The 21,851-nt window shown below is 38.4% G+C and overlaps 1 protein-coding gene and 1 long non-coding RNA gene across 7 annotated transcripts in view; one reads left to right on the plus strand and one right to left on the minus strand.

Annotated features, from left to right (window-relative positions):
• LOC128022482 (uncharacterized) overlaps nucleotides 1-14,414 on the minus strand; it is a 38,072-nt gene extending 23,658 nt beyond the window's left edge. For 5 of the 6 annotated variants that reach the window (XR_008185926.1, XR_008185927.1, XR_008185929.1 and 2 more), the window contains exons 1-2: nucleotides 14,313-14,414; nucleotides 12,180-12,282 (exon numbers count right to left, since the gene is read on the minus strand). This is a non-coding gene — a long non-coding RNA (uncharacterized LOC128022482). Of the gene's footprint in view, nucleotides 1-12,089; nucleotides 12,283-14,312 lie in introns of those variants that run through there. The other variant, XR_008185924.1, reaches the window with a different exon arrangement.
• Nucleotides 14,415-16,218: 1,804 nt separating this feature from the next.
• LOC128022487 (bcl-2-like protein 15) lies at nucleotides 16,219-21,850 on the plus strand. The gene is made up of 4 exons (XM_052610112.1): nucleotides 16,219-16,356; nucleotides 16,910-17,025; nucleotides 17,388-17,606; nucleotides 21,220-21,850. Exons 1-4 carry the CDS (start codon nucleotides 16,254-16,256, stop codon nucleotides 21,247-21,249), a joined length of 468 nt encoding a protein of 155 aa, XP_052466072.1. The 5' UTR covers nucleotides 16,219-16,253; the 3' UTR covers nucleotides 21,250-21,850.
• Nucleotide 21,851: the final 1 nt, after the last annotated feature.

Genomic DNA, 21,851 nt, shown 5'->3' on the forward strand with positions numbered 1-21,851 from the left:
TTGAAGCTCATCAAGAGAATGCCAAGAGTGTGCAAAGCAGTAATCAAAGCAAAAGAAAAACCTACAATATGACATATTTTCAGTTGTTTCACACTTTTGTGTTATGTATATAATTCCATATATAATTCCACGTGTTAATTCATAGTTTTGATGCCTTCAGTGTGAATCTACAATTTTCATAGTCATGAAAATAAAGAAAACTCTTTGAATGAGAAGGTGTGTCCAAACTTTTGGTCTATATATATATATATATATAACAACCAACAACCAACAAAGGACTTTTGCTCATAACACCCCCACCCACAAAATAAAACATCCTGTTTTACAGATTAACACGAGACAGTGAATCAGCAATCACATTTTCAATGCCCTTTTTATGACAGATCACCAAATTGTAACTTTGGCAGATTAGCGACCAGCGCATAAGACGATGATTAGCATTTGACATCCGTTGAAGAAATACAAGAGGGTTATGGTCAGTATAAACCGTAACAGGTTTTGAACTGGAGCCAACATAGACCTCAAAGTGTTGAAGAGCGAGAATTAAGCCAAGGGCTTCTTTTTCTATGGTACTATAGTTAATCTGATGTTTGTGGAACTTTTTCGAAAAGAAACTTATTGGGTGATTCAAACCAGCTGCATCGGTTTGAAGAAGGACGGCTCCAGCACCGGTACCACTAGCGTCCACTTCCATCAAGAATGGTTTTTCAAAACAGGGGGCAGCGAGCACAGGGGCACTACAAAGCAAAGTTTTCAAGACTTCAAAGGCGGACTGACATTCACAAGACCACTTAAATGAGACTGCTTTACGTAATAGTCCAGTGAGAGGACTGGCAACATCTGAAAAATTCTTACAAAAACATCTGTAGTAGCCAGTCATTCCAAGAAATCGACGGAGCTCTTTCCTAGTTTTAGGAACTGGGAAATCAAGGATGGCTTGTATTTTGGAATTAAGAGGACGCACTTGACCATTCCCAACCTCCTTTCCCAAGTATGTGACAGTAGCACAACCGAATTCACACTTTGATAAATTCAAGGTAAGGTTAGCATTTTTCAAGCGTTTGAAGACATCATCCAAAGTTTTGAGATGGTCTTTCCAAGTATCAGCATAACACACCACATCATCCAAATAAGCCTCACAATTTGACACATCAGACAACACTATGGACATTAGTCGCTGAAAGGTAGCTCCAGCATTTCGAAGGCCAAAAGCCATAACACGGTACTGCAAAAATACGTCAGGTGTAGCAAAAGCAGAAATCTCACATGCTTGCTTTGTGAGTGGCACCTGCCAATATCCTTTTAGCAGATCTAGTTTAGTCATGAATTTAGCGTTACCTACCCGATCAACACAATCTTCCATACGAGGAAGCGGAAAAGAGTCAGCTTTAGTTAAAGCGTTAACTTTACGGTAGTCAGTACAAAACCTGGAGGTCCCATCTGGCTTAGGGACAAGTAGACATGGCGAACACCAGGGACTGACACTAGGAACTGCTAAATTGTGTTCTAGCAAGTACTGGGTTTCCTGCTTCATTAGTTCTCTTTTAACTGGGTTTACACGGTAGGCATTCTGTTTAACTGGGGCATGTGAACCAACATCTATATCATGTTCAATTACGTGGGTAGTTGAAGGGAAGTCATTAAACAAAGTCGGGTATTTATTAAGAAGACTGGAAATACCTGCTTGGGCAGACACAGGCAAATGGGACAATTTTTCTGACAGATTCAACAAAGCCTCAGAATTTGGCAAACGAGCTGACAAGAATGATGCACTATTCATTTTCAAATCATCACTTTCAGGTGAATAATCTGACAATGACACAGTAACTGGTACAACAGTAGCAACGGGCTTACTAACTTCAGAATCAGAACGTGACGAATATGCTTTAAGCATATTAATATGGCAGACTCGTGACTTCCTTCTTCGATCAGGGGTATCAACTACATAGTCAGTGTCTCCTAGCTTCTCCTTGATGCTGTAAGGACCAGTGAACTTAGCTTGGAGTGCTGAACCTTGGACTGGAAGTAAGATAAGAACTTTATCGCCAGTCTGAAATGATCGCGATACAGCCTTTTGGTCATAGTGAGATTTCATTTGGCTTTGCACAGAACTGAGCGATTGTTTTGCCAACTTCCACACCGTATGCAAGCGCTCGCGGAACGCACTGACATAATCCAATACATTGGTAGTTGAAGACGAATGGCTAGATGAAAGAATTTGCTCTTGCAAAATTTTCAATGGACCACGAACAGTGTGTCCAAAAATTAACTCAGAGGGACTAAATCCAAGTGATGCTTGAGTGGTATTACGTACTGCAAATAACAAGAGCGGGATGTGTTCATCCCATTCTTTTTCATGTTCCACGCAAAAGGTTCGGAGTATCGACTTTAAGGTTTGATGAAAACGTTCAATAGCACCTTGTGACTGAGGGTGGTATGCACTGGACACCTGATGCTTGATATTTAACTGTTTCATTACCTTTGCAAACACTTTGGACATAAAATTGGTACCTTGGTCAGACTGAATGTATTTTGGCATTCCAAAAGTAGTGCAGAACTTTACAATTGCCTTGATAATTGCATTAGCTTTGAGGGAACGTAGCGGTATTGCCTCAGGAAACCTAGTTGACACACACATTAACGTTACTAGATAAGAATTTCCAGACTTGGTTTTGGGCAACGGTCCTACACAATCAATCAGAATACGCTCAAACGGTTCACCTAATACAGGTATAGGTTTCAATGGAGCTGGAGGAACCACCTGATTTGGTTTGCCCGCTATTTGGCACGCATGACAGGATTTACAAAATTTGACTACATCTGACTTCATGGAAGGCCAAAAGAAATGCTTCATTAAATGATCATAAGTTTTACGAATGCCAAAATGGCCAGAAAGCTCATGATCATGTGCAACACTCAGTACCTGCTCTCTGTAAGGTTTCGGGACAACAACTTGGAAAACAGTACTCCAATCATAGTTGGCGTGGCGTGGAGACCACTTACGCATCAACACATCATCCTCAAAGTAGTATGCAACAGGATGCTCTGACAAATCAGTCAGCTCAACAGCGGCTTCAACACAATGAGTCAAAGTTTTATCAGCACGTTGTGCCTCAATTAACATGGGTTTACCAATGGGTAAATCAAAACCTGGGAGTGCACACACCTCTACCTGATCAGTACTAACCTCTTTTGCATTGACAGCATTGTCAGCACACATAAATGAATCAGACAAATCCACAGTATCCCTAAATTTGCGAGCTTGAGCTCGGGTCACAATGCATGCGCCAAACACATCAGGAAACTCTTCCTGCAGAACATCACCCTCATGCACAATAGGAGTATCTATTACCTCAGGCAGACAAAAAACTTTATCACCTGCCAGATCATTACCAAGAATGAGTGACACCCCTTTAACAGGTAACTGTGCTTGGACTGCCAGTTTAACCTTCCCTGAAATGATCCCAGAGCGTAGAAACACTTGGTGTAAAGGAACTTTAACCACTGTGAGATCAATACCCTGTACCAGAACATTAGAACCACAGCTTGACTGTTCAGAGAATGGCAACACATTTTGTAGGATAAACGATTGGGCAGCACCAGTGTCACGGAGGATACGAATATGCTTCAACTCAGACTCCGTTTCACCCAATGATACTACACCATCACAGATGAAGGGTTCAAAAGTAGACTCAACCACTGAATTCAAAGACACATTTTGTTCAGATGCGAAAACCTTTCTTTCGATCAACGCAACACTTTTCGAAGGGTTTACTTTTCTACTGACCTTGCGTTTCAAGGTGGGACAATTAGCGATGAGGTGCCCAACCTCATGACAATAAAAGCACTCACGGTTCTCATTACTGTCTGCACTCGAAATGTTCTTTGGTGCCACTGCGGCATCCTTAGAAGTACGAACTCGATCAGGGAAATTACGCTTTGTGGGTGAAAACACTATTTTATGCGTAAGTACAAATTCGTCAGAAAAAACGGCAGCCTCAGAAAGAGATGAGACTTTTTGCTCATTTAAGTAGACCACAATTTTCTCTGGTAAACAACTCTTAAACTCCTCCAACAGCAATAACTCTTTAAGCTGTTCAAACGTGTCTACCTTGTTCGCAGCGCACCATTTATCAAATAAATTAGCTTTGTCTCTCGCAAATTCAACAAACGTTTGGCTAGGGATTTTCACAAGACTGCGGAACTTTTGCCTGTATGCTTCAGGAACTAGCTCATAAGCACGCAAAACGGAATTCTTCATTACATCATAATCCAAGCTCTGCTCAAGTGTTAATGCTGAGCAGACTTCTTGGGCTTTACCAATGAGTTTACACTGCAACAACAGTGGCCAAACATTACGTGGCCATTTTAATGTGGCAGCGATTCGCTCAAACACAGTGAAATAAGTGTCAACCTCACTTTCTCGAAACAGTGGTACTAGTGCAATTTGGCGGCTAACATCAAATTCAGGTTGACTTACTTGTGGGTTGCGTCGAGGTGCAGGAATGGGACCTGGAGTGGAAGCACTGATGGGTGACGACACAGACACGCTCACACTAGGCGCATCAGCAGCTGAGGGGAGAACAGGTGATCTGGTTTTGAGCTCAAGCTCCAATTCTTTGAGCTTGATTGCTCGCTTAGTTTCAAGCTCAACTGTGCGAACCTGCAGCAGCTGACTTTGATATTGTTGCCTGCTCAACTCCAACTCCAACTCTTTTAGTTTGATTGCCAACCGAGGATCGCTCGGAAAAGGGAGATCAACGGGATCCATGCTGGCCATCTCCTCGGGTTTGGGATTCTCCGCCCCCTTACCCACGGAAATTGGCAACTGATCTGCAACACCCGCTTCACTCACCTCTGGCAAAACTCCATTTTCCACCAAATGCTTATAGATCACATCCCTGATCTCACGCTTCACTGCACCACGAGGAACTTTAATTTGATATAAATCAGCAACTGAAAACAGATCATCTTTGCGACAAATATCCAATTGTTCAGCAGTAGGCTGAATTGCAAACTTTTCCAATTCAAATTTAGAGGACATACCGAATTCCCTCCCCCTTAAAGTGAAAACCACTAGTCAAACAAAAAACAAAGCAAATTTCATGAATTTGTTTTATCACAAACACGCGACCGCAAAACTCCAATTGGTTTGTGAGGAAAAACTCCTTTTTAAGACGAGCCCCCAATTTCTGTTACGACCGCTAGGGGTCAGCCGTAACAGGAAAAGGAAGAGAGTCTGAACCAGAGAGAGGTTGAATAAACAATAATTTATTTACAAGTTGGGACTTAGCGTCAGGGGCAGACAAGGCCAAAATAACAAACAAAAAATCCTCTTTGTTAACCCTCTACACTTCCTAAACCAAAATTAAAGAAACCAAAAGAAATAAAATACAGATTCAACTTACCTGACTCCCTAAACCCAAAACAATGTGAAAAGTGATATCTAAATAAAATGGCGTCTAACCCCCTACGTCCCTCAACTTAACAAAAACTAAGATCAACAAAATGTTAACAAGATAGAGATATATATATATATATACACACACACAAGTTAACAGCAAACAATTTACAATCAGAATCCAAAATCGTAGTCAATCAGGCTTAGGTCAAGTTAACCGGGAATATCACAGAATTTAAACAAAGAAAAAACAATACAATATAATTATCACAGAACACAATCACAATCTTATTCACCAACACACTATCTCTCTGGTAAGACACTCAAATTCAAACAAACAACAATAACAAGGCAAACAGCAAAACTCTGGAGTCACACGCGATGGCACAATCATGGCCCCTATTGAGTGTTTGGGGCAGTCCTTATATCTGGATCAGGTGAAGAGGAGAACCAATCGCAGCCTCCAATTAATTATCTCCAGGAACCGCCCATCTGAAACAAACATGCACAGAGAACACAAGAGGGCAGAATGGAAACAACCAACAAAGGACTTTTGCTCATAACAACACAGTACAGACCAAAAGTTTGGACACACCTTCTCATTCAAATAGTTTTCTTTATTTTCATGACCATCAAGGGCTATTTGAGCAAGAAGGAGAGTGATGGGGTGCTGCGCCAGATGACCTGGCCTCCACAGTCACTGGACCTGAACCCATTCGAGATGGTTTAGGGGTGAGCTGGACCGCAGACAGAAGGCAAAAGGGCCAACAAGTGCTAAGCATCTCTCGGGGAACTCCTTCAAGACTGTTGGAAGACCATTTCAGGTGACGACCTCTTGAAGCTCATCAAGAGAATGCCAAGAGTGTGCAAAGCAGTAATCAAAGCAAAAGAAAAACCTACAATATGACATATTTTCAGTTGTTTCACACTTTTGTGTTATGTATATAATTCCATATATAATTCCACGTGTTAATTCATAGTTTTGATGCCTTCAGTGTGAATCTACAATTTTCATAGTCATGAAAATAAAGAAAACTCTTTGAATGAGAAGGTGTGTCCAAACTTTTGGTCTATATATATATATATATATATATATATATATATATATATATATATATATATATATATCCTATAAGTCGCAAAATGTGTAAATTATCCCGTTTTCTCCATGAAATTATCAAATAATATCACCATACGGAACATATACGAGTATTACTCTCTTGAGCCAAAGAGTCAGATGCAGGTGATTGAGGGAAGTCTTAACTGTGGTGGTGCATTTCACATATCTGTCAGAGAGAGGAGATATACCAGTCATTTGACACGACATACAGAAACTGCTGAAAAGATATCAAGTTTAAAAAAAGATTACACATTTGAATGTGAGAAGGTCGTATCTGGAGTTGACAAAGTAAGAGTGAAATGATTTGGTTATCACTGAATTCTTAATCATATAATTAATCTGAAAATCTTTATTTTTCTGTTAGTCCACACGCAAAAGTCTGGGTCTCACTGTATCGCTCAGGCTGCACTGCAGTGTCTATTCACAGGAGCGATCCCACTACTGATCGACACGGGGGCTTTGACCTGCTCCGTCTCCGACCTGGGCCGGTTCACCCCTCCTTAGACGACCTGGTGGTCCCGAGCTCCCCCAGGAGCACCATATCGATACCGAACTTAGTGTGGACACCTGATCAACATAGTCCACTGCAGCCCAGAACCCCTGAACTCAAGCGATCCGCCAGCCTCAGTCTCCCAGCAGCTTGGATTACAGGCGCGCGCCACTGCACCCGACGAGAGCTGCAGCATCAGCGCTAATACTCAATCTAGAGATCACTGACACCTCGAGTACAGCACAGCAGAACAGTAGACTGACATTAGCTGTGGAGCAGAGAACTTCTTAGAGTTTTAACATCTTCAAAAAAATCTGCAAAAATGTAGTTTTTCACTTTTAATGTATACAATTCAGTTGCTATTTTCCTTTATTTCAACACATCTGACTATCATTTAATTCATCTCAGTTGTTAAATCATGATTAATTTGTGGTAATTTTGATTTTTAGGGGTTTATTACCTGTTTTATTTATCATATGCATGTGTATTTATCACATGTACACACAGCTTGTTAATTTTATTGTGGAAAACTTTGCTGTTTATATTCCTAGAAGAAATAAAAGAATTAAGGGACTGAGGTGTCAGGTGTGGCACTGGCTGCAGTCCTGACAGGAACATCTGGAGCACCTGTGACTGAAACTAATGTATGTTCTGGTGATACAACATCAGGAAATTATGAAGCAGCTCTGACAGAAAACTCTCTTTAAACTGGAAGCTCCAGGACTGGGCTGTGAAACCCACCGGGGGCCCAACATACATCCAAGAGGACTGCAGGATGATTATTCAATTGAATATACTATTATTAACAATGAACACAGACATTAATACATTTGAATTACTTAATTACAATTCTTAAATGCATTTTTTGTTGTTGTTGTTTATTTCCCCACCGGAATTATTGTTTATTTTTGTTTAACAGTTTATGTACATAAATATAAAGAATAAAACAAGCAGTTTTCTCCTAATTACAGCACAAATACAGGAGGAAATATTGTACCTTATATATGGAAACCCTTGAAAATTGCTGTGGACAATCAAGACAGACTGATTGACAACAACTGAAGATAGGAACCAGGATGGCCATGATAAGAACCTCTGAGGCAGCCTTAAATGGGAACTTTGTAGAAATAAGTTAGTCAGCATGAAATAAAAACTGACCCTATTTATTTTCTTAATGAATGTTGCTGATTTTATTGTGAATATATTTTTAATAAATGTTTAGTTTAGTTTTTGACACTTTCCATCATAACTTGTTCTTCCTGTGATATAAGATATGATCATTTTTCTCAGCTGTAATGTTTGCCCGACATTCAGATCTGCTTCCCTTCATGCTCACTTTTCATAGGAAAACCACAATAATCAATGGATTAAATTAAGCCCTGCCTACAAATATTTCTATTTTTTATTGTATTTTGTTTTTACCTGTTTAATTAGCTGGAAAGAATTCAAAAATATAACACATTATATATAATGGGATAATGTACAACTTACTACTGTATATATATATATATATATATATATATATATATATATATATATATATACACAGTACAGACCAAAAGTTTGGACACACCTTCTCATTCAAATAGTTTTCTTTATTTTCATGACCATCAAGGGCTATTTGAGCAAGAAGGAGAGTGATGGGGTGCTGCGCCAGATGACCTGGCCTCCACAGTCACTGGACCTGAACCCATTCGAGATGGTTTAGGGGTGAGCTGGACCGCAGACAGAAGGCAAAAGGGCCAACAAGTGCTAAGCATCTCTCGGGGAACTCCTTCAAGACTGTTGGAAGACCATTTCAGGTGACGACCTCTTGAAGCTCATCAAGAGAATGCCAAGAGTGTGCAAAGCAGTAATAAAAGCAAAAGAAAAACCTACAATATGACATATTTTCAGTTGTTTCACACTTTTGTGTTATGTATATAATTCCATATATAATTCCACGTGTTAATTCATAGTTTTGATGCCTTCAGTGTGAATCTACAATTTTCATAGTCATGAAAATAAAGAAAACTCTTTGAATGAGAAGGTGTGTCCAAACTTTTGGTCTATATATATATATATATATATATATATATATATATATATATATATATATATATATATATATATATATATATCCTATAAGTCGCAAAATGTGTAAATTATCCCGTTTTCTCCATGAAATTATCAAATAATATCACCATACGGAACATATACGAGTATTACTCTCTTGAGCCAAAGAGTCAGATGCAGGTGATTGAGGGAAGTCTTAACTGTGGTGGTGCATTTCACATATCTGTCAGAGAGAGGAGATATACCAGTCATTTGACACGACATACAGAAACTGCTGAAAAGATATCAAGTTTAAAAAAAGATTACACATTTGAATGTGAGAAGGTCGTATCTGGAGTTGACAAAGTAAGAGTGAAATGATTTGGTTATCACTGAATTCTTAATCATATAATTAATCTGAAAATCTTTATTTTTCTGTTAGTCCACACGCAAAAGTCTGGGTCTCACTGTATCGCTCAGGCTGCACTGCAGTGTCTATTCACAGGAGCGATCCCACTACTGATCGACACGGGGGCTTTGACCTGCTCCGTCTCCGACCTGGGCCGGTTCACCCCTCCTTAGACGACCTGGTGGTCCCGAGCTCCCCCAGGAGCACCATATCGATACCGAACTTAGTGTGGACACCTGATCAACATAGTCCACTGCAGCCCAGAACCCCTGAACTCAAGCGATCCGCCAGCCTCAGTCTCCCAGCAGCTTGGATTACAGGCGCGCGCCACTGCACCCGACGAGAGCTGCAGCATCAGCGCTAATACTCAATCTAGAGATCACTGACACCTCGAGTACAGCACAGCAGAACAGTAGACTGACATTAGCTGTGGAGCAGAGAACTTCTTAGAGTTTTAACATCTTCAAAAAAATCTGCAAAAATGTAGTTTTTCACTTTTAATGTATACAATTCAGTTGCTATTTTCCTTTATTTCAACACATCTGACTATCATTTAATTCATCTCAGTTGTTAAATCATGATTAATTTGTGGTAATTTTGATTTTTAGGGGTTTATTACCTGTTTTATTTATCATATGCATGTGTATTTATCACATGTACACACAGCTTGTTAATTTTATTGTGGAAAACTTTGCTGTTTATATTCCTAGAAGAAATAAAAGAATTAAGGGACTGAGGTGTCAGGTGTGGCACTGGCTGCAGTCCTGACAGGAACATCTGGAGCACCTGTGACTGAAACTAATGTATGTTCTGGTGATACAACATCAGGAAATTATGAAGCAGCTCTGACAGAAAACTCTCTTTAAACTGGAAGCTCCAGGACTGGGCTGTGAAACCCACCGGGGGCCCAACATACATCCAAGAGGACTGCAGGATGATTATTCAATTGAATATACTATTATTAACAATGAACACAGACATTAATACATTTGAATTACTTAATTACAATTCTTAAATGCATTTTTTGTTGTTGTTGTTTATTTCCCCACCGGAATTATTGTTTATTTTTGTTTAACAGTTTATGTACATAAATATAAAGAATAAAACAAGCAGTTTTCTCCTAATTACAGCACAAATACAGGAGGAAATATTGTACCTTATATATGGAAACCCTTGAAAATTGCTGTGGACAATCAAGTCAAACCGATTCAGAACAACTGAAGATAGGAAACAGGATGGCCATGATAAGAACCTCTGAGGCAGCCTTAAATGGGAACTTTGTAGAAATAAGTTAGTCAGCATGAAATAAAAACTGACCCTATTTATTTTCTTAATGAATGTTGCTGATTTTATTGTGAATATATTTTTAATAAATGTTTAGTTTAGTTTTTGACACTTTCCATCATAACTTGTTCTTCCTGTGATATAAGATATGATCATTTTTCTCAGCTGTAATGTTTGCCCGACATTCAGATCTGCTTCCCTTCATGCTCACTTTTCATAGGAAAACCACAATAATCAATGGATTAAATTAAGCCCTGCCTACAAATATTTCTATTTTTTATTGTATTTTGTTTTTACCTGTTTAATTAGCTGGAAAGAATTCAAAAATATAACACATTATATATAATGGGATAATGTACAACTTACTACTGTATATATATATATATATATATATATATATATATATATATATATACACAGTACAGACCAAAAGTTTGGACACACCTTCTCATTCAAATAGTTTTCTTTATTTTCATAACCATCAAGGGCTATTTGAGCAAGAAGGAGAGTGATGGGGTGCTGCGCCAGATGACCTGGCCTCCACAGTCACTGGACCTGAACCCATTCGAGATGGTTTAGGGGTGAGCTGGACCGCAGACAGAAGGCAAAAGGGCCAACAAGTGCTAAGCATCTCTCGGGGAACTCCTTCAAGACTGTTGGAAGACCATTTCAGGTGACTACCTCTTGAAGCTCATCAAGAGAATGCCAAGAGTGTGCAAAGCAGTAATCAAAGCAAAAGAAAAACCTACAATATGACATATTTTCAGTTGTTTCACACTTTTGTGTTATGTATATAATTCCATATATAATTCCACGTGTTAATTCATAGTTTTGATGCCTTCAGTGTGAATCTACAATTTTCATAGTCATGAAAATAAAGAAAACTCTTTGAATGAGAAGGTGTGTCCAAACTTTTGGTCTATATATATATATATATATATATATATATATATATATATATATATATATATATATATATATATATCCTATAAGTCGCAAAATGTGTAAATTATCCCGTTTTCTCCATGAAATTATCAAATAATATCACCATACGGAACATATACGAGTATTACTCTCTTGAGCCAAAGAGTCAGATGCAGGTGATTGAGGGAAGTCTTAACTGTGGTGGTACATTTCACATATCTGTCAGAGAGAGGAGATATACCAGTCATTTGACATGACATACAGAAACTGCTGAAAAGATATCAAGTTTAAAAAAAGATTACACATTTGAATGTGAGAAGGTCGTATCTGGAGTTGACAAAGTAAGAGTGAAATGATTTGGTTATTACTGAATTCTTAATCATATAATTAATCTGAAAATCTTTATTTTTCTGTTAGTCCACACGCAAAAGTCTGGGTCTCACTGTATCGCTCAGGCTGCACTGCAGTGTCTATTCACAGGTGTGATCCCACTACTGATCGACACGGGGGCTTTGACCTGCTCCGTCTCCGACCTGGGCCGGTTCACCCCTCCTTAGACGACCTGGTGGTCCCGAGCTCCCCCAGGAGCACCATATCGATACCGAACTTAGTGTGGACACCTGATCAACATAGTCCACTGCAGCCCAGAACCCCTGAACTCAAGCGATCCACCAGCCTCAGTCTCCCAGCAGCTTGGATTACAGGCACACGCCACTGCACCCGACGAGAGCTGCAGCATCAGCGCTGATACTCAATCTAGCTATATATATATATATATATATAGTATTGTATTTTGTTCACTGTAAGGTAAAGAGCAAAAATCTGAATGTCACATTTATTAGAATCTCACATCATTTTTGCTATGCATTTTAAAATTGTCTTAATTGCCTTGATTTTCTCTAATCTTCTGGTTTGTACCTTTTTTGCTCTCAAATAACTTCCATAACAAACAACGTTTTAATCTTTTATAACAAAAATTGTGACAAAATGTAATAAATGTTGTTTTAATGAAAAAATCAAAGAAAAACCTTTTCAATTATACATCTTTTAATCTCCAGTATCCCCCGCTGTCCCTCCCTCTGTCAGACTAGTTTAGTTTAGTTAAAGAAGCTGAATGTAAGAAATCTATTTCAGTTAATCATAAAATGGCCCTGATGTGTCACTAGACATTAAGAAATCATGTTCATTTCAAATACTTATATCACTGTCAACAGTAGTCCGGCCAGGATATTGTCATTTAAAAAGTAGACTTGCAGCCCTCAACTGATGTTGATGTTGTCATTTTGTGTTTTGGCCTGACGCGCCTCCCTCCACCTATCTACCAATCACAAAGTCAGTAGTGTTTCGGGGTACGTGTTGCCAGCTTTGCTGTAACCTACCCTAACTCCAGCCGGATAAAAATGTCTAATGTTACTAAATCAAAAAGACCTCGTTATAATTCAGAAATTCGTCGTGACAAAGTCCGAAATAAAACCAGAATTTCGGTAACATTTTAGAATAAGGTTCCTTTAGTTAATGTTAGTTAACTACTTTCGTTAACATGAACTAAGCAAGAACAATCCTTCTACAGCATTTATAAGTCTTAGTTCATGTTAATTTCAACATTTACTAATGCATTATTTAAATCAAAAGTTGTGCTTGTTAACATTAGTTAATGCACTTTGAATTACCATGAACTAACAATGAATAACTGTATTTTCATTAACTAACATTAACGAAGATGAATAAATACAGTAATAAATGTATTATTCATTGTTTGTTCATGTTAATTAATACATTAACTAACATTAACTAATGGAACCTTATTCTAAAGTGTTACCAGAATTTGTATTGGAGATGCTTTTGAAAGATGGAGACGGCTGAAAACGGAGAAGAATTTGAACACAGACGCCAACGTTGCTACTTTTCTCCTGGACAGGTAAGATTCATCTATGCTTGGCTAACTTGTACTTGATGTCAATGGACATTTCATATATTCATGACAGTCGAACAAAGTTATGCATGTTTGTGCAAAGTAACATAACCTTAGCTCACATGGACGTATGCTAACATTAGCAATGCATTACAGGAGCCCATTTCTCTGTCATCATGCTGAGACGCTGAGGAAAACAACATGACATAGGCTTGTGCTTGTACTTACATTAATGAAAGATAAATAACGTTACAAGTTAGACTAACAGTTACCGTTCTGTCTGTCACATACGAGCATAAATCTTTACGATCATATTTAACTAATGACAATTAGTAAATTTTTAAAATACATAATTACTTATCAAAATATCTCTTATGAAGCATTAACATAATTAACAGAAAAAAAACTTACTGTGTACATCTGTTCGTCACTTGCATTGGAAGCAGCCTACGTTTCTACTGAATCTATCTGGCAACCTCGAGTCAGGGGGTAGGGGATACACCACTCTACAGTATTTTTATAGTGAGTGCAGTACCAGTTTAGGCCACAATCCTACATATGGCTCCTTTAATGTAGGCCTCTTTGTTAATATATCAATCTATCTCTCTCCGGATGCTTTGCTGAGAGATGGAGAGGCAGTGACAGGAACCTCTGAACCAGGAGAGGAACTTCTGGGATCACGACAACCATCAAGCTCCCCCAGGAGCACCATATCGATACCGAACTTAGTGTGGACACCTGATCAACATAGTCCACTGCAGCCCAGAACCCCTGAACTCAAGCGATCCGCCAGCCTCAGTCTCCCAGCAGCTTGGATTACAGGCGCGCGCCACTGCACCCGACGAGAGCTGCGAGCATCAATCTAACGCAATATCACAACCAATTAGTAAATTTTTTACAAGGTGGCTAATTCGTACCGATTTGTACGACCTCACTCACCTAAACTTCAGTGTTGATTAGCAGTATAGCGTAGTCCTAGTCAGTGATCTCTAGATTGAGTATCAGCGCTGATGCTGCAGCTCTCGTCGGGTGCAGTGGCGCGCGCCTGTAATCCAAGCTGCTGGGAGACTGAGGCTGGCGGATCGCTTGAGTTCAGGGGTTCTGGGCTGCAGTGGACTATGTTGATCAGGTGTCCACACTAAGTTCGGTATCGATATGGTGCTCCTGGGGGAGCTCGGGACCACCAGGTCGTCTAAGGAGGGGTGAACCGGCCCAGGTCGGAGACGGAGCAGGTCAAAGCCCCCGTGTCGATCAGTAGTGGGATCACACCTGTGAATAGACACTGCAGTGCAGCCTGAGCGATACAGTGAGACCCAGACTTTTGGGTTTGTTCCTGCAGGTGGACAGGTAGATTAAGAATTCAATGATAATCAAATCGTTTCTCTCTTATCTGTCAACTCCAGATTTTGTAGAATTTTTACAAATTTGCAAGCGGTTTTAAAAAAGAAATTCAGCAATTAAATTTGCCACGTTGCACTTGTTTTCAATTAACCCATTTGTGCCCAAATTTATCTGAATGGTTTCATGCATATAGTCATGTCAATAGTGTCTTATATGTGAACATGTTCTTCATTTATTTTTCCCAGGGTTTCGTTTTTTTTTTCTCTCTCTCTTGAAAATCATATTTGAATATAGTTGCAGGTGGGCATTTGCCCATATTTATGTTGTATTTACCATTTGGCATCTAACTCAAAATAACTGCTTTCAGCAGATCAATCTTTATTCATGAACAAATTTATCATTCATAAAAGTCAAAGAACATTTGATGCAAACCCCAAAAAAGGCTGCATCTAGCTTATAATCTATATGATAAAAGATCAAATCCATTTGTCTTAAAATGGTGGAACATAGTGCAGAACAAAATGCAGCCATTGAGTTGGCCCAACAGGGTATTGTGTATCAATAAGTTAAATGAATGAATAAATAAATATAATTAATAAAATATTATCTATGTTATAAAAAGGGTATTCCTTAATTAAGCACATTTAACATATTTAATATTCAAAACAGAATCCTCATATTTGTCTTAGTCAAGTAGTGTTTACTGTGATTTATCAAGAAGCAACCTTTGAAAGTTTAAGACAGTGAACACATCATACAAACAGGTCATATTAGTATTATTATGTTGTTTGGCTCTATTGCCTCTATTGGTCAGGGGCCACTGGTAGGCTACTTACACCAATTTCTTTAACGGTAATGTATTATGGTTAGATCGGGGAGTTTTATACCATTTATACCGTTACACACACACATATATATAAAGCATAAAAACTGTTTTCATCATTGATAGGAAGAAATGTTGTTTGAGCAACAAATCAGCATATTAGAATGATCACGTGGCACTGAAGGCTGGAGTAACTGAAAATTCAGAGTGGCCATTGGAGGAATAAAATACATTTTAATAAATATTAAAAAAGGAAATTAACTTCTTTTTTTTTACTGTACTCCTAATCAAATAATAGAACATTAAAATTAAACTTTTCATAAATTCACAACCCTCAGTTTGGGAAACCCTGTTGTAGGGTATATAAAATATAAGTTTAAATAAATGTCACAAGGAAAGAAGCACAGCCCCGTTGGTTTGCGTGTTTACGGCGTCTCAGGGACACGCCCCCAATATGAATATTCATACAGACACCACCCAGTGGAAAACAATATATTGTAACACCGTTAAACGCGATGGCGGCAGCTGGCATTCAGACACAAACATACCATGTCATACACTGCCTATTACAAAATGAACACGATATTAATATGATGGAGACTGATGGTCCTGAAGATGGTAAGTGTTCGACTTTGGTTTCTGAGCATAATTCGAGTCATTCTACGAAAAGGCGATGCCTCTTTTGAACGTAGGCTATGTGTAAACAATGACTTGCTCACACCTTAGCTGTCTCTTTGGGTTAGCTCACCTTGTTTTTGAAACGCATCAATTTTATATGTAATAATTTAAACTCAAATAAAATGCACACAAGGCAGTTTTTTATATCAACCTCTTTCAATTCCGTTGTTTAATTGTGAATATTTAAACATCATAATATGTTTTCCTGACAGATTTTCAACACACAATAAATATCACTAACAGGTTAAGTAAAAATATAATGAATATATAACATAGTGCGTGTTTTTATTCAAATGTAACGTTGTGTGACATTGGTTACAAGCTGATTTATTGCTGTTGTACACCGCTGAAACACTGATTTGACGATGTAAGCACCTTAATAAAATTATGTAAAAAAAAAAATGCACACAATTTAACAAAATTGCTGTTATGAAAAGATCACAATAACCAGATGCATTATTTGAAGTCTATCATAAATGTACTTGTTCTGCAGATAACTCATTTGACCCTGTAAAAATAGCCTCTAAGCTCAGGGAACTGGGTGATGATTATGATGAGAAAGTGATCCAGCCACTGATGAAGAATGTACAGAGTGCTTCAGCCGATCAGGTGAGTACAAACGGTCCTTCTTCAGAAACTGATCAACTAATCTGAAGAATGTTTGTATCACTTTGTGAACATTGGATATTTTATTAGTGTAACTTTGTTCCTGGTCCACTCATAATTACAGGCAATAACTGTACAGGCTGCTGTAAAGCAGTGCAGTTGATAGCTGCATGTTTCATTTTCTTCTCTGAACCTACTAGTAAAAGTGAAACTGCTTGAGCAGCCTCCAAAACTATGCAGTATTTCCTGTTTGGCTCTGATAGCTAAGCCTTTTTGCTTTAATTGCATGGCAACTACGTGTTTTTAACCACATGTTTTTTACCACGCTTGACATCTGTAGCCTCTGACATGTGTCTGTCCTCTAGGTGTTGACTGTGTTCAGTGATAGCGTGGACAGCCTGTGTAAGACGTGGGTTGTGGAAAGAGCAGAAGTGGTCTCAGAGAAGCAGCTCCTCAAGGCTGCCATCACCCTGGGACTCTTTATGAAGAAAAACTGCCCTTCCATGACGAATGTAGTTGAGGATGCTATGATGGGATTTGTCAACAACCGTCTAACAAACTGGATTGCAGAGCAAGGGGGCTGGGTAAAGATACTTTTATCAGATTTGCTTTAACCATTTCCTTAGTCCAAGACCAAGAGGCTTGGGTACATCAATGCACTTTCACATATAACCACACACATGGTTACTTGACCTCATCCGGTTTCTCCAATGTATTATATTATCAGAAACACAATCACTGCTTTCTGAAAGCTGGTAGGACTCAAAATCTTCTCAAAAGCTGTTATTCTTAATATTAATGCCAACAAATCCATTATATTCATGTCTTTTTATCAAAACAACAAAAAAAGACTTTACTAAAGAAAATAAAGAGAAATCTTAGTTATAGAGTGCTTTTATTTTTTTTATTTATCTTTTTTTTTTCAATGATATTGCATGCTGATATAGTTACAGTTAGTGTTTAATGATGTCAGTATGATCTTGTCTTCATTTCATCTTAGTCATGGAAAAAAGGTAATTAACATTTTTCATCATAATTTTCATTAAGGAAATTAACACTAAGCCAAAAGTATCTGAAGCAGGGCTGTACAGTCTTGTTCATGGAGGGCCACCTTCCAGCAGGGTTTAGCTCTAGCCCTAGTTGTAGAAAGTGGTACTCCCGGACCAGAATTGGATGTGAAATAGGGACATGTCAACATTCACACATGATTAAGACTAAGTTAACCCGAGAGTTTGGGAGCCAAATGTGCAAAAGCTCTTCCTCTTTTAGTGGACTTTGCTATCCTAGGAACTACCAAAAGTCCAGCATTTTGTGACCTTAGGGAGCGTGATGGGTTGTAGCGTGGTAGAAGGCTAGTTAGGTACGCAGGAGCTAAACCATTTAGGGCCTTATAGATAAGTAATGATAATTTGTAACTGATACGGAACTTAATAGGTAGCCAGTGCTACCTTTTACAGAGACTGTAAAATTGGGGTAATATGATCATATTTTCTTGACCTTTTAAATAAGCCTATAATTTGTCAGTTCACTAGGATCTAGTTTTGGTTTCTTAATAAGAGGCTTAATAACTGCCAGCTTAAATGGTTTTGGGAAGTGACCTAAAGATAACAACGGGTTAATAATATTGAGAAGCGGTTCTTCGGCTACAGGTAACAACTCTTTCAGTAATTTAGTTGGTACTGGATCTAATAAACATGAAGTTGGTTTAGTTAACATAACCGATTCAGATGACCAACTCTTTAGAAGTGAGCTATGAACTGTGTTCAAATAGATAAGATCCCTACGCCATGTTCATTGCTCCCTACTCCCTGAGCAGGGGTTTACTTCACTTTGGAACATGGACGGGAATTGGGAACCACTAGCCGCGTTTCCACTGTCGGGCTAAAAGCGGGCGTGCTACTGCGTGCCAGGGCCAGTCACATTTCCACTGTCACTTCCGGGGCTTGATCGTGCCTCGTCGGGGCTTCCTTGGGGCCAACAGCCAGGGTTTTTTGGCCCGACGAAACATACTTCACACATACTTCATCTACAGTGTATATGCAGTCCGTGTGTGTTACATATGTGGAGCAGAAGCAGCACAGGCTCATTGTGCTTTCACACAGGACCGGTTTGCAGTCCGCCACTCGGTACGCAAACGATCGCTGCGCTGCTGCAGACGCACCAATCCTGGAACGCACTGACGGAACGCAACCACGTGAACGCTGGAAACCATTAACATGAGTGCGTAAAAAAATATTGCAGACGGAGTATGTGTGAAACAGGCGTAAGGTTGTTTGCACCTTGTGCAATGCGGAATTAGTTTACAGCTTTCTCAAGCAAGTTTGTGATGCATTTTGGAAACAGGAGATGAGCCCCTGGTCTAATGCGCCACCTGGCTTGAAAAACCCGTTCTCAAAGACTTAACATTACTTTCATTGGGTAGCACATATACCTACCTTCGGCAGAATTCAAATGAGCCATTTTAATCTAGATTAATTCCAAGATTACAGTGAAATTAGTAAAGATTAAAAAAAAATGTATCTATGACCACCACTAACTTATTTAGTAACTTATATTATCGGTCATAAGTCTTGTCTCGAGAGTTTAGCTCTATTATAAAAATATAAAAACATTTTTTTGTTCGGGAGCTTTTATAAAAATAGAGAAATTATAATTCTTTCTAAATGTGACTTATATTGGCTACTGTGGCTACAAATAAACAAAAACAGACTCGGCTGAAAAAGCAAGCTATTTACATAACGCTTAAGCATTAAAAATAAATAAATAAAACAGAAATACATTTATTTTTGTGTGACTAATTTTGAGTCCTGATAAATTAATTCATTATGATCAATGTAATGTCACAATCCCTTATTCTATAGTAAAATATTGATGCTTTTGAATTTAAATATTGAACAAAGCATGCAAACAAATGGCCGCTTTTATCATGTTCGTTTTGTGATAACACTAGTTCCAGTGACTTATTTCTTAGCTTTCTAATAACTTCTCTATGTTGGTGAAATTATGAGGTTGTATGACGTTGTTGTGAGAGGTGTGTAAAGGGCGTGTTTTAGTGACGCGCAGCGGAGCTTCAGGCTCGACTGTGGAAACGCTGCGCTATTCTGGCCTTGTGCTACTGGCCCGAGGCTATTAGCCCGCCCAGCCCGTTTTAAGCCCTGGCTCGCACTGGTCCGACAGTGGAAAAGCGGCTATTGATGTAGCCTATTGTAGTAATTTTGTCTCCGGTATTCTGATCTGTGAGCATAAATGCATTCAGGGGCCGTGGCTTTTAACGAAAAATTACGCTGCAACTCTTTTTTCCCCTGATTGGCTAAGTATGAGCAGACTGTGTATCAATCATTGCATTGGAGAATACAGTAAACACAAATTAAAAGTAGCCTATAACAAAGTTGCTTGTCATGTTTGTCAATCCAAAAAAAAACAACCCGCCACCCAGGATTTTTTCAACACAACTTTACAAAAAAAAAACAGCCCAAAGTCACGTATAATCAGACCTCTGGCCTTATCAACTCTCGCCCTCACCGTCATGGCACAAAAACACTAATAGAACTTATAGTTTTGGGAAAATACTTGGTATTACAAATCTTTATACTATTTTGATTTCTATTAATATAATACAATGAATCACAGTAAAAGCTAACACCATGTTTCCTGATGATATCTCCCAAGGGTAGCATGTGAAGCTTGAAGACCAGTCTCAGTACTATTATAAAGTCTAAATTTCATCAAAAATATCTTAATTTGAGTTCTGCTGATGAATGAAGGTTTTACAGGTTTGGAACGAGTAATTAATGACATAATTTTCATTTCTGGTGGTGAGCTATACTGAAGTCTTTACAGTGGCACACACTGTATAAATGGCCTGAATCATGTTATTTTCAGACCCTCACAGTCTAATTTTCATTCCTGTCAAAAATTGAAAATAAGGCGCTGCACTGAATGAGCTCAGTGTAGTTCATCTCAGTTTTTTATGTATCACTAAACAGATTCTTATTGTATTCTACACTTTTTACAAATAAAGCTGCATGTTAGGCTCCAAATCCCATCACACGACCATAATAAATAAGTACTGCATTCTTAACTCTGATATACTTCTGTCATACTTGTGGTATATCCATTATGATTCATTTTTCCCCAGATTTATTTTACTATTGGTAAACACACAAATTGTCTAATGTTGTTGTTTTTCTTTTCCAGGTCTCTGTGGCTAAGAACAGCATGTGTTGAGGCCGGAGCTCATTGTCTCATTCTCTGAAAGATTCTCAATCATTTCTCTAAAGTTTGATTTGTAATACAGGATAAACTGTAAATGGTGCTCTTTTCAGACAATCACAGAGTGTAACTCTAATACAGATATTTGTTCGACTGTTTCAACTGATGCATGGATTCTCAATCAACAATGTTTTTTTAAATAATATACTTGTTTATCTTCTGATTTAGTCAGATTCTGACATCATATTTCTTTACATCACTGATGTAACTCACAAGTGTGCATCTGTAGTAAAACCTGAATGCTATTTGAAATCCTTTGAAATGATCACTTTGAACAAATGTATCAGTCTCATAGGGACATGTGTGTTGTAATAAACTTTTATGACATTTTTAAATGTTAGTCTTCCTTCACAAGAGATCAAATAAATATGGGGTGGTCATGTTCAGCATTTTATTCTTAGTAGTTAATGGTTTTATTAGTAACATAGTAACAGTAAGGTAATAACAATTACTCGCTAATGACCTCACTACACTAATAATGACTGGGTCTCTTTGATATGTATTCAAAATAAGCATGGTTATTTTTACTTTAATAAAAATAAGTCAATGTGTCTTAT

The sequence above is a fragment of the Carassius gibelio genome, chromosome A11 (genome assembly GCF_023724105.1).
Source record: "Carassius gibelio isolate Cgi1373 ecotype wild population from Czech Republic chromosome A11, carGib1.2-hapl.c, whole genome shotgun sequence".
Lineage (NCBI taxonomy): Eukaryota > Metazoa > Chordata > Actinopteri > Cypriniformes > Cyprinidae > Carassius > Carassius gibelio.

What these genes read in the sequence shown, in the direction of transcription:
- LOC128022487 (XM_052610112.1), top strand. Translation starts at nt 16,254, where the DNA reads ATGGCGGCAGCTGGCATTCAGACACAAACATACCATGTCATACACTGC. An exon ending in GACTGATGGTCCTGAAGATG is followed by an intron (nt 16,357 to 16,909) that starts GTAAGTGTTCGA and finishes CTTGTTCTGCAG; the next exon opens with ATAACTCATTTGACCCTGTA. An exon ending in TTGCAGAGCAAGGGGGCTGG is followed by an intron (nt 17,607 to 21,219) that starts GTAAAGATACTT and finishes TTTCTTTTCCAG; the next exon opens with GTCTCTGTGGCTAAGAACAG.